General features: G+C 33.7%; 1 protein-coding gene across 2 annotated transcripts; it reads left to right on the top strand.

The window, feature by feature from the left end:
* The first annotated feature begins 420 nt into the window (after nucleotides 1–420).
* On the top strand, nucleotides 421–7,606 carry LOC134276168 (serine O-succinyltransferase-like). Of its 2 annotated transcripts, XM_062758440.1 has the most exons (12): nucleotides 421–793; nucleotides 1,541–1,754; nucleotides 2,102–2,214; nucleotides 3,094–3,127; nucleotides 3,509–3,595; nucleotides 3,722–3,801; nucleotides 3,957–4,106; nucleotides 4,378–4,561; nucleotides 4,809–4,962; nucleotides 5,208–5,299; nucleotides 6,258–6,373; nucleotides 6,753–7,606. In XM_062758440.1, exons 1-11 carry the CDS (start codon nucleotides 516–518, stop codon nucleotides 6,342–6,344), a joined length of 1,473 nt encoding a protein of 490 aa, XP_062614424.1. In that variant the 5' UTR covers nucleotides 421–515; the 3' UTR covers nucleotides 6,345–6,373; nucleotides 6,753–7,606. The 2 variants fall into 2 exon arrangements, with proteins under 2 accessions (XP_062614424.1, XP_062614425.1); XM_062758441.1 differs by lacking the exon at nucleotides 6,258–6,373.
* The last annotated feature ends 6,529 nt before the right edge of the window (nucleotides 7,607–14,135 follow it).

Here is a 14,135-nt window from a genome sequence, read left to right as displayed (position 1 = left end):
GCGTCAACACTTGACTTTCTACATCGCATGCTAAATTTAGACTGATCACCTGTGTAGCATGTTGTAGTGTTGTATTTAATTCTTGCATTGTCATCACAGTATTTATCATTTTAATGGAAAAATCATAATCATATACTCTAAAATATTCCTTTGGATTGTTGTCCTTTGAACGAGAAAGTATGTGAGCACCTCCAGGCATGCATCTCTCACGTGTTAGAAAACTTTGACCGAATTAAATTTATTTTGGGATTCATTGAGACAAAACGAAATTTATTGTTAAGTTGATTATTCAATTCAATAGAAAAAAGGCTAGTTTGAAATATGAAAATTTGTTGAGATGTTTTTATTAATTTTTAAAGTGAAGTTTATATTTAAAATGATTGAAAACAAGAACTTATCCTTTTTACATAAATACGATTTTCGTTTTGTGTAAGAAAGTGTCAAACCCGAAATTGTTCTATTTCTTACTCCAGGTGCGTAGATATTTGTAGCATTGGATTGATGGAAAAGAAATCATGAAGAAAAGAAGTTTTTCGATTTTATGTAGTACTTTGTTGAAAAATTTTTCGCAAGAAGAGCTTCAAAATGGTTGTCGTCGCATTGTTGCTCCAGATTTTGTAAAAAGAGGCACCAATTCATTTCACACACAGGCCTCACCATGCAGCCAGCCAGCTGTTTTGTACCAGAAAGAACAGCGATCCCAGGTTTGCCAGCTTCCCCAACTGGAAGTTCCTGATAATCCGGAGGAATTGTTCAGAGGAATGTCCACAGATTTTCCATGTTTAACAAAGAAGTATAAGTTATTTCATTTTTTTGTGTTTATTAACTTAATCTAGCTCCATACATTAAGGCAAAATTTAAAGCTGTGTATGGATACATATACTATGCATAACCTCTGTAATCATGCAGCTGTAGTTGCATATCTTGTCTTAACAGATTCAGTATATTTTAAGTACTGTAAACCAAGTTTTATATATTAACGATGACTTTATTTCGCGAATTACCGGGGGTAAATTAGTTCGCAATGATTTATTTTCACGACCCAGTCTTTTTTTGGATCTGTTGTTAATAGACACAGAGACTTTAAGGACCAGTTCGCAGCGAGAAATATTTGCAGTGATGAGTTGAAAGTCTCGTACAATAATTTATTTATTTTATAATTTGGCTCAGATGAACTCACCGAAGCTCTCCTGTAACTCGCAAAAATTTCTCACACGCCAATTAATTGTTGGTTTACAGTAGCTTAATTTATAGAGCATCCATGTGAGACAGTGAGTTGAATTATAGCATTAAATTATCAGTAATTTATAACAGGTCTCCTAGCTAGCTTTGTTATTTCATTCAAGAAGTAACTGTCTGGTCACTAATTAACTGTTGTAGCCCCAAAACTTTTAAGCACTTGATTGAAATTGCAGTGAAGGAGAAACGGCTTTTATTTTTTTAATGGATTGTTTTCTGATCTGTTCTTAGTTGAAAATTATCACTGGGTGCATCAAAGTCATGTTTTGTACATGCTCTATTCTTTCTCTTGCTCTTTCAGTAAGATGAATGGCCCTGAACCAGAGTATGACAAGATTATTTCTGGGTATAAAATCTTCCATTACCAACATCCATTTGAAATGAAGTACAACAAAGCTAGACTACCAGGGATAGATGTGGCATATGAGACGTGGGGAAAATTAAATGAGAGCAAAAGCAATGCTGTGATGATCCAGGCTGGTTTGTCTGCAAGCTCTCATGCTAAAAGTCACAGGGTACTTAAAAACTACTTATGCTTTGTTGTACCATTTATAATAGGATCGAAGTATACATTACTTTATTAGGTGTCTAGCAAATTTTTTTATGGAGAAAAAAATTATCTAACATGTAGAAATATTGTATGAATTTTCTTTGGGCAGTAGTTTACGTTACAAAAGGATACATTATTCTAAAAGATGCTTATTTGACTGTACCATGGTTTGATTACCATGTGAATTTCTCCAAAAATGTCAAAACTAACTTTTAATCTTTTAGTATTAGAAAATAATGAATAAATATTTAGTTGTGTTAATTCCTTCTTGCAGAGAAAAAAATATATACAGCTTTCATTTTTTATTTGAAGAAAAACTTGAGGCCTGGGTGGTGGGAGAAATTTGTTGGACCGGGATGTGCGGTGGATACAAATGAGTTTTTTGTGATCTGCCCAAACAACCTAGGGAGCTGTTATGGCACCACGTAAGTTACACATTTTCAGCTGATTTCATGTGCTTTCAAATGTGATGGAATCTGCTTATATATGTCTGTTTGTAGAAAACTGATTATTTTTTCGATAATCAGTTGTGATGCCACATGTTGTATACTTTGAATTTAAAATTAACTTGAAAAGCATTTTCACGCAGCTGGAAATATGCATTGTTTCTCTTTATATTCATTTATATGAAGAAAAATTTTGTCAATTTCCTATGGCAGCTAATAAATTTGTACATATATTTCAGATAAAAATACTAGTATTAATATAATCTTGTTGTTTATAGACTTTTACCTGAACTAGCCAGAACTACTTCTATATAGGGAAAAAAACCTCTGTTTGCATTATTCAGTTTTAAGTTTAAATGTAACTAGGTCATAAATTTAAGAGAAAGTAAATAAGTCATAAAGACAAATATATAGGCTGGAAGAGTTAAAAATATACCAAGCAAGGAATTAAAATTGTGCAGGTGCTTAAAAAGTGCATGATGCTCAGAATTAAACATTTACAGTGAATTTCAAGAGTATCTTAAGTTTTTAGGACTTAATTCAAACAAATTTTATGACCGAATAAAACAACAATATATTGCTTATTCACTGTACAGAAAAAGAATCACGATATACCATGCAGTCCATTATTCAAAGCTGTTTGCAAGTTTTATGTATATATATATATATTGCATTAAAAATTTATAATGATACAGCTAGACGATTTATATTGCATTAAAAATTTATAATAATACAGCAAGACGATTTGAAAATTTGTCTTGGTATATGTCATGTGCATGTACAAATTCAGGTGAACTTGTTAGTGTGCATATTAATTTGTACCAAGTGAGCCAGACATCACCATTATTTTTCTTTCAGGGGTCCATCGTCTATCAATCCCCTCACCGGCAAGGTAGGAGAAAAATGGCATAGTTTAGGATTCAGCTTATACTGAATATATTTTATTCAGAGCCCTTGATTCAATATTTAAAACAGCTGTTGACATTTTTCTTGCCATATCTATTATGAAGATGCTTCAGCTATTACACAATTATATATATGTTATAAAGAAAGAACATCAGTTACATTTTATCAGAACAATTATAATGCACATATATCTCAATACATTGTTGTAAAGGATGCAAGGAGATTTCCCATAAAATCTAACCATCAGAATAATCTTGTAACATTTCATTATTATATAGTGATATCAAAAATGTATATGTATTAAATATGTTGAATATTTCCACATGCTCTTGAAGTTGATTGACTGACAGTGAATTTTTCTTTGTAGCAATACGCCACCACCTTCCCATTGATCAGTGTGGATGATATGGTAAAGGCCAACTTCCTCTTGCTGGATGAGCTAGGAATTGATAAGGTTTTATTTTTAGAATTTACATATTATTTTTGGGTTCCTCAATTTCTTGATATTCTATTAGACTAGGCTAGAAGTCTGTAGGACTGTTAGAGGACCTCTGTTACAATAAGTTTGGTGTATTTGTAGCTCCATGCCTGTGTGGGGTCCTCTCTGGGAGGGATGCTGTCCTTAATGGCTACTGCGGAGTATCCAGAAAGAGTGGGCAGGTCAGTCTAAGTCATTATGTACAATTATTTTTCTATAAAATGAAAAGACTGTACAGGCTATGGCAAATAGACAAAGGCTGCACTGTCTACTTCAAATGGACAAAAGGTTGTACTGTCTTTTGTAAAATGTTAGAGAACTTCATCATCTTTTTCAGAATTATCTCCATTTCTTCCTGTGCTCAGTCACACCCCTCTTCCATTGCCATGAGGTATCTGCAGAGGAAAACTATTATGAGTGATCCAAATTGGAACAAGGGACACTACTATGATGGAACTTATCCTAAAATGGGAATGAAATTAGCCAGGTATGTCAACAAACTTCTCACTTAATGAGCTTTAGAGGTTAATTCATAGAAACTCAAATGACTATACATGTAGTGTAGTCAGAGCATATATATTCAAATTATATCTATTTCAAAAAATTGTTTTTGGTATCATAAAAGGAAATATAGTACAATTTGAATAATAGTTTAAAATGCATGGAATTGTATGCAGATAATACTCTTTGAGTATAGGTTAAATGGCCCTCTACCTATTGTTCCAAGTAACTTTATGTAAATCTTTTTTTATCCACAGAGAGATAGCTACATTGACCTACAGGAGTGGTCCGGAGTGGGACGAGAGGTTCAGTAGACAGAGGATTGACCCGAAGAGTCCTAACACCCTCTGTCCCACCTTTACTATAGAGAGCTACCTCGAGTACCAGGGCGAGAGCTTCAGCACCAAATACGACCCCAACTCACTGCTTTACATCTCAAAGGTAAGTATTGGTTTGGTGGGGAAGGGGTAATGGATTTGTTAATACATGTGTACAAGAAACATACTACTCAAGGTTTTTTCCCCCATTTTTTCTTTAAATTCAAAATCAAATCTATTGGATAAAGAACTTTGTACGCGTACAGCTATCACTCATAAGACTTGAAGGATTTGTCAAAAATATTTATTTTTAACAAAACATGTAATAGATGTATTGCTGATTGCTAACTGGTTACACATTTCTTTTGTAGGCTATGGATCTGTTTGATATGGGGGAAGGCTATAGCTCCCTGAAGGAGGGACTGTCACGTGTCAAATGTCCGGTGATGGTGATCGGTGTACAGACAGACATACTGTTCCCAATCTGGCAACAGCGGACACTGGCTAAACTTCTACAGGAGTCAGGTAATAAGGGGTTCAGAATACATGTACTTTGCTTACATAATTCAGTTTTCACTGTAAATATTTAACGGCCATAAGTTAGGCTTCATAGAATTTCCATGGGATCTTTCAAATATGACCTTAGCTCGATAGGTAGTTATATACTGTAGAAGCACAAATTTTCTTTTGGATAAAATTTTGTTGATTTATCATCAAAAATAGTTTCCTGGGCATTTACTTGCTTTTTTATACGTTGTACTTTTCTTTAGGAAACAATGGAGTGACATTTTATGAGCTGAATTCTCTTTACGGACATGACACATTCCTATTGGACATTAATGGAGTGGGGGCAGCAGTAAAGGTGAGTATTTAATTTATAATTGACAAAGTGGCTTCAAACAGGTTTGCAGCTAGCATTTTTGTTGAAAAATGATAAAGAATAGCATAATCATTTGGTGATTAAAGCTAACTTAAAGTGCTGGCTTAGCAAAAGTTTCGGGTTTCAGCATTTGTTTTTCTAATGCTTTATAATTTAAGTTCAATTTTTTACTTACAACTACTAACAACTTTCCTCTGCATTGTGATGCATTACTAGCTAGTTTTTGATATTGGTTTATGGAATAATACTGAAATATATTGCTGTATTTTCGATCAAAATAGTGGAATGCTGAATGGATAAAGTTAAGAGTTATCGTTCTTTTATTATCTTTAAGTTTTTTTTTTCACTCGTCAAGAAATGAATATTGACATCTACATATACTGTCATTATGCACCTGCATACATCTGCTTTTTCATGATGCACATGCATACAATTTATCTCAATATGCATGTAAATAAAAGCAAGAAGTACTGCAAATATAAACTTCATTCTTCAGTTATTCCAAGGTTATATTAAATCCTATGTTAGATATCTTGTAATTGTATGTATTTATGCAGGATTCATATTTTACTCTTTGCACACATGTTTTTTGCTGATTGTGCTAATTCATGACTTTTGTCAAAACATGATTTAATGTTACATGTACCAAACACGGAAAAGAAGAAATTCTGGTAGAACTAATTCTTGATTGTGCTAAATTCTGAAAATGCAGAAATATGTTCACATAGAGTTGATTTCTTTGAGAACTTTAAAACAAGCATCAATACATGTATTTTGATTGTCAGTGCTTAAAAAAAGAAATAATTGTCAGCAGGATGAACTAGAGAAAAATTTAAGTACAAACGCCTTCCAAAAGACCACCTGTTAACTTGACAAAATTATGGTGGTTGATGCTTGCCCTTATTTTTGAGTTTGTGTTTTTTATGCACTTTTTTTACAGGGTTTTCTGGAGACAAACTTGAAGTCGCTGGGGATAGATTTAGTTAATCGAGGCAATTTTCACGACAAAGAGAGAGTCTTATTTTAAATGCATAAAATTTATGCTTTAATTCTCAGGTATAGTGTGATGAGCACCTGTTCCAAGTCTTTATGTTATTTTTGTAAAAAATAATTAAATACTGATTCTTTTCTATTGCTAAGATATAAATTATGAGTGTTAAATATAAGTACGTGTCACTTTTTGTGTTACATTACTTGTCATGGTTTTCAGAGCAAATACATTTCTGTTCTGCAACCAATGCTTGACAACTAATTCTCCATTTTGGCTGCTTAATTAATTAATAACAAGCAAAAACACATAAGCCTGTAAATATACCTCTGTCTGCTGCTTATATTACAAAAAATTGCTTTATATGACAATAATTTTTAGCAGATAAAATAATCACCAACTTCAGATGATCAGTTCTTTTTACTTATTTTTTCCATTCCTATACAGGGATACCTGGAGATCAACAAGGGTTTCTGTCACCACCAATACCATGAAGATGACTAGAAATGGTGTATACAACGACACTGCATACAGGTCAACTTTTTAAAAAAGAAATTGGTAAATGGACGTAACATCGAAGAAAAATTTCACCCTGAGATTAACCTGGCATTGCCTTAAATTTTTCATGTCTTTTTTTACATTTGATTGGGAGAAAGTATTTTACAAATTTTAATATTAATTAAAATGTACACATGAACATGTTTGTATATCTGATAAACTGTTTCACGACAACTACTGTATTGCTCTTTAACAGTGCAAAATGTGGTTTTTTAATAATTGATGTGAAAGCATCATTAATTAATTGCCAACAAAACTTTGTCTAAATGTTATAGCAGCATTGCAGTTATCATGAAAGGGCTTAGAATAGTACCACATATCTTACACAATGTCTACATAACTTACACATTTGTATGTATGGCATTAATTTAAAACTCTCTCATCAAATATTCTAAACATCATTAATTGTGCAAATTTTTATGGAGGATTTGTAAAATTTATGGAAATCAAAATTTATATTTATGTTATAGGTTGTTTGTATGAAATTTGACTATTCTTATTGAAATCATAAAATTAACAATTAATGTAGTAATTAATCATAAATCTTGATCAAATTTTTGGATGGAATCTTAATATTTATTGAACTTATGTGATTTTATATATATATATGGATCCCTTTGACCTGTTTGATAATACAGTTGAACGTTGATATCTCGGACACTGATATCTCAAATACCACGGATATTTCAAAGTTGTTTTGGAGGTGCGTACCTCTTCTTCTTTACATATTTTACCCTCTCCAATCTCCAGTAATCCAAATTGTCAAATTTGCGAACTATGCATAACTCACTCGCTATATTTTATTTTGGCAAAGGCAGAAAGGTTTAACATTTGGTGAATATCTCCAAGTTGTTTTTTTGCCTTGTCAAATCCGAGATATTGAGGTTTGTCTGTACATTTAGGAGTGCCTTCTTGTTAAATGGCAATTAATTGTTGATTTTTGTGATAATTGTTGATTTTCTTATGAATGTATCACTACTTATGTATTTGTAGTTGTTGATTAGCCGCATAATGCAATGATAGGTTATTTACTTCAATACCGGTAATCATTACACTTTGTTTCAATGAAGAAAATAATTACAAGTTTTTGTTGTTCTGTTTACTTATTATATGTTTACTTTTACAATTCAGTGTACATGGATCATGGTAAAATGAAGATCACTTTTACTTAATTAGGTCATTTTATCAAAGGTCAGATTTATTAGACTATTCATTTATATGATGCAGTTTTGAAACTACAGACTTAATATTTACTAAACAGGTGAACTACAGATTTTATATTAACTGCACAGATGATATGATATACATGTATGTAGTCGTACTAAACTTAGCTTTGCTGTTCCGGAGAAGATTTTTTTCCTATATATTCCTATGGAAAATTTTGATACCCCATTCTGACCCCACCCTAACATCAGGGGTAATGATTTGAACAAACTTGAATCTACGCTACCTGAGGATGCTTCTTTGTCTATATTTGCTGCTCTTGAGAAGATTTTTAACAGATTTTTCCTAGGCCTATGTATTATATATTTTAAAAAAACTTTGATCATTCATTTTGGCCCCACCTTGACCCTGGGGGTCATCATTTAGAACAAACTTAAATTAATCTTCAATATGTAAAAAAAGATTTCATTTAACTTTTAACTTTTTTAGCCCAGTGGATTTTGAGAAGATTTTTTAATCATGCCATCAAATTTTCAATACATGTATTTCTTAATTATCTCCCCTTGAATGAGAGCATGGTCCTTCATTTGAAAAAAAAAAACTTGATCCCCTTCATCTAATGATGCTTTATGTAAGCTTTGTTGAAATTAGTCCAATGGTTCCGGAGTAGTCAAAAATGTGAAAAGTTTATACCCACAGAGAGACGGACTAGAGTCAAAATGTTATCTGAAAAGCTCACTTGAGCTTTCACTACAGGTGAGCTAAAAACGACAACGGCAGCAGAACAACCAACGAAATTTTATTAGAAAAGCTCACTTGAATATTCAGTTCAGGTGGGGATAAAAAGACCAGATTCAAATTGAAAATGTTTGATAAAATATTGAACGAAATGGATTAACATTAAAAGTTGCAGCCAGTTGGAATCAGACCTGCTGTCCATACTCAGGTACTGTAAAAAGTAATTCCACAGGCGCGGATCCAGAAATTTTTTCCAGGGGGGGGGGGTCCACCCTATTTCGAAAAACCTATTTCGTGGGTGGGGGGGTGTAGTCTATGACCTCTATTGCCTCAAATCTTTCAATTTTCATACCCATTTCACACATATTCATGTTCACCAGGGGGGTCAGCGTTTTCCAAGGGGGGTCCAAGGTAACTTTTTTCTTGCTATAGTATATACATTTTTAACCGTGTAAATTTCAGGGGGGGGGGTCCTGACCCCGACCCCCCCCCCCCCCCTTCTAGATCCGCGCATGTTCCATATACGACTCGTAAGCTACAAATAAAAAAAAATGAAACTTGTGTTGCTGTCTTTGAGGTTTTACATGAAATATATGGAGATAACAAACGGTATTCAAGTTTAAAAAGTCCATAAAGCAAAAAAAAAATAGGAATAGATCGAACACGGACCTCCAGAATATCAGAGGTGGGATCAGGTACCATGGAGGAGTAAGCATCCCCTGCCAACCGGTCACACCCGCCGCGTGCTCCTTGTCATGATTGGGAAATAATGGAAAATCTGTCGAAATTAGTCTCAGAGGAACATATATCTACGCGTAGATGAATATAATCATGATTGCTGATGAAGCATCAATACACTTGTTTCTACTTAATGTGATATAATGCGGAGTGCATCCTAAAAAAATAAAAAAAAATAAAAATAGATTAGAAATAAACAGAAAAAGGAAACCAACCAAACATTACATTATAATCAAATTAATGAATCAAATGGGATGGGAGCTCAGGGAGAGAGGGAAAAATACCGCACTTAACGTTCTCTCTCTCTCTCTCTCTCTCTCTCTCTCTCTCTCTCTCTCTCTCTCGTGAAAGTTTAATTTGTTCACAACATTAACTCGCTGATTTTACTCCATTTACTCCAAAGGGAGCATAGGGTCGTCTATTTGCTTACAAGACCATTGTAACTCCCTATGTTTTCTTTAAATCTTTTGTGCACGCATATTGTTAATAGTCAAATTATGCAATTTTTCGAATGTTTAGAATTTTAATTGACTTCACACAAGGAATATTATACAATATTTCGAATGTTTAGAATTTTAATTGACTTCACACAAGGAATAGAAATTGTCTCACAAATAATGACAATTAATTCTTGTTAGCAACCAGTAATTATATGTTACATGTGGTAGATATATCTAGTTTACAGCAGAAATTACTGAAAATGTGAATCAAGTTTCATCAAAATCGTCAACTGGGTAAAGTCGATATCTTGTCTATCCAATGTCAGCTTTAGATCAGGTAATGAACGAATTTGAGGGGATACGCAAAACTTGAGAGGACTGATATGTGACAGGCATGTCATGACTACGTCAGAAAATACTTCTTTTTTATGGAAAAAGTTGGTGGTTTCTCTTTATCAAAAACTTCAAGTAAGTAAATAACACACATCAAACTCACAAAAATAAGTTATTATTTGTAATCTGCAGAGCTACGCATATAACAAGTTAGGATAGTTTACAAGCATGAAAGCTTAAAAACTGTAAAATTATTATTAGGTATAACTTGCCAGTAACGTAGCATTATTTTTGAAGGGGGAGGAGGCAGTCGGAGAAAAAAATCCTACTGAAAAAATGACAAGCCCACCACAACACCCCACCCACCCACCCCCTAAAAAGGGGGGGGTGTTCAAACTCAAACTCGAAAATTCTAGTTCATGGGTAGGGGGACGGATTCCAATTTCTTTCAAACCCCCCCTTTTTTTTTTAAGTAAAAAGGGGTTCTGAAATAAGTTGGAAGCTTGAAACTAACTACAGTACCCTTTTATAAAACTATATTGCAACAAAGGGGCGGGGAGGAGACCGGACTTTCAGTAAACATTTTATGTTAAGTGGGTGTGGGGTAGGGTTCCCTTCAGGCTTGCCCTCCCCTTATACTACGTGCATATTTGCCAAGCCATGCAAGTTTTATCATTTTACTTTTTTTTAGTTCATCTCTTGTGTCTCATGAATATATAGATACCGAACAGTTATAAAACTCAAAAATTCATTTGAACGATACAAAATGTGAGTAAAGAAAAAAAAAATCAGATTTGGGATCAGATGCTATATATGCATGCTTTGTCAACCTGTTACACCCGGTGTATGTTCGCTATGGGAAACGGGAAAATCCGCCATAGACAATGAATCGGTGTTAAAATAATGGCCTAAATATCGATAGATTATAATTCATAACAGGGATTATGTTGTCCATATAATTTGCGAAATATAAATGAGTCATATATTATGAACGAGAATGCTGGCTGGTGTCCTTGCATCTTCAATTCATTTGTCAATAGCTAGCTTTGTTTGTTTTGGAAATTGAATTGTTCATACGTTGAACTTATTCCTGCGCTTTTCGAATCAACCGGGGAAACATGAACTTCATATATGCAGGTAACAATGTCTATGAAAAGATGTTGCTACAGATGCTGAAATAGAAAACGTTTTTCATAAACATTATCATTGGTTTGTCGTCTAAATATCAAGTAAATACATGTATATGTAAAATAAATAGGCTACACAAACATGAAAAAGATGTTAGACCCCATGGTTACTTTTATTTCAGGCTCACATGAATCCACTTTAATAGGTCTATGTTTAAACCCAGTAGATCTATCCATACAGTGGCGGATTCAGGGGGGGTTGGGGGGGGGGGGGTGGTTTTTTTTTTACAAGTGTCATTTTATCATTTTGTTGCGTTGATAAGACTCTAATAAAAACTAGAGGTACTGTGAGCAATGAGCTCACTAAATGATACCCCCCGCCTCCCATAATGTCCATGTGTTGCTATATATATTGTTTTACGGTAATGTGTAAAGAGGAATAACTCGTCCTATCAAATGTTATCCAGAAGCTTCTATACATATGACGTCATAGGTAAAGATATAATGGCAATGTCCAAGTTTTTGCTATGGGAAACCTAAAATACGTGTGGAATAAAAAAGTAAAATAGGAGGTGCACAATTGCAATATGTAATAAAGATTCTGTGAAAGTTTCATTAAATTTCACTCAGTAGTATAAGAGGAGTTGCGGATAAGAGATAAAGCGTAACAGACGGACGGACAGACGGACGGACGTACAGACGGACGGACGGACGGACGGACAGACGGAAATCCCGATTACTATATACCCCCACTTTTCAAGCGGGGGGTATAATGAACTCTTTGTTTGTACAACTGTGAAATATACATCAACTACGTAACAGGAAATCACTTTCCGCTTGAACGCACACAATACACAGGTAATCAACAGAGAGAGTGCCTCAGAGATCGGGTAGTCCGTGCATCTAGTGAAGTCACAAGATCACAGTACAAAGTAGTCAGGTACCACACTGCTCAACGCGTTATCGGCTACTCGGTTGTTATCGGACACTCGGTGCAAAAAAAGCAATGTTTAGAAAATGTGGGTAATTTTAAATTTCATATTTCAACGATAAATTTGTATTTCAGCAAACAAACTTTGTGATCTATGACAGATAATTGATTATACTTTCAGCAGCAGAAAGCACAAACCAAATCACTCTCTTTCAAAAGATCTACAGCTCTTTCAAATGATATAGTTTACAAAAAATTCGGACTGTGTCGTCACATTTTAACTTCTGTAGCATTCAAAATTAGTTAATTCTATCAAACAAACTGATCTATTTATTCTATAGACAATCAGATACCTTAATATCCGCAAACTGAGATTAAAAATCCAAATTAAGGGTTAGTAAACAGTCTTTTAAAATGTCTCGTTAGTTGAAAACGTGTTATCGTCAACTCGGTTGATGTTGCCGGATACTTCGGTTTTTGACGGGTGTACGTTATCGGAAACTCAGGTTAAAAAGTTTCCTACAGCTTCATAAATAGATTGAAAAAATCCAATATAATCTGCCAATCTTTGGAAATAGCTAACGTAAAAGTTTGTTTTGATATAAATGTATATAGATAAGATTAATAATTATAAATTTATAATAGAACTACTCATCTGTTCAACCATTTTACTTGTTTTCCATTCAAGATAACCTCTTGGAGACCACTTCAGGCAGTTTCAAACGTAAATATATCATGTTTAATTAATCATAACAATTTTGCTTTAGTTTTCCAATATAGTTTACATGTACATGTATTACGTTATTTTTTTAAAAAATGTTTAATTTCCCCCATGATCCCCGGGGAACTATTTTTTTGGTCCAGTAATGTCAATCGTATTATAACGTCACAGTTACACATATATAGCAAGTGTGGCTTAAGAAGGGATGCCCTGTATGAAACAAGTGCCTGTGGTTGTGACGTCAGGACTTATGTTGCTCCGCAGAAGAACGTCAACATATCATTAGAAGCTTAAAATAGAATCACCCAGTTTATACAACTTTTTTTATACTTGATCATGTGATCTTGTGTCAATAAGATAGCTGTCAACAATAAAGAAAAATAATAATTCTTAATTCTTTTTTATACAATGTAATTTGGATATGTAGTAGATTAAAGAGACTATCCTTTAACAAAAAGCATGGTCCAGAAAAAAAAATTAAAGAAATATACATGTATAAATAAAGTTAAGGGAGCCGACTGGAATGTTAGAAACGGCTTGATTAAAAAAAAAACAACTAATGCATAACTTATTTTCCAACCTATAAAAATACCTATTTAGGAGGAGGGGTGCTGGTTGATTCACTTCAGTTCCTCGTATGTTTAATTTTTTCTACAAACAGGTATTTGCGTTTTCAATTTGGGGGGGGGGGCAGAAATTTTTTTATTCAATATAAACACCCAATAGCAATGCAAAATCCATGTCAGCCCCCCCCCATCCATCCGAGCATTAGCGCTATCTACACATTGAATTTGAGCACACTGCGGGATGTGACCGTTCATCAGGGGGTTCTTATTCCTTCTTGGTACGTTAAACAACCTCCGATGTTTTAGAGATCCGTATTTACGATTTTGTAAATTTTTTTTAAGTCAAAATATTTTGAATTTTATGTCATATATTTTGGTCTAACTACCTAAATTTGTATTTAGAAATTCATCTAACCACCCTTGAGTTTAAATTGTTTTGCATGTGTATATGTATACCAAACTGATAAATGTATTCGCATTCTAAAAGTTGTGAGTTTGAAACTCAGCGGCGACT

The sequence above is a fragment of the Saccostrea cucullata genome, unplaced genomic scaffold (genome assembly GCF_032062105.1).
Source record: "Saccostrea cucullata isolate Sc308-1 unplaced genomic scaffold, CSIRO_AGI_Scuc_v1 ctg95, whole genome shotgun sequence".
NCBI lineage: Eukaryota > Metazoa > Mollusca > Bivalvia > Ostreida > Ostreidae > Saccostrea > Saccostrea cuccullata.
Note: the sequence above shows the minus strand (reverse complement) of the source record. Positions and strands in the feature narration are given on the sequence as shown.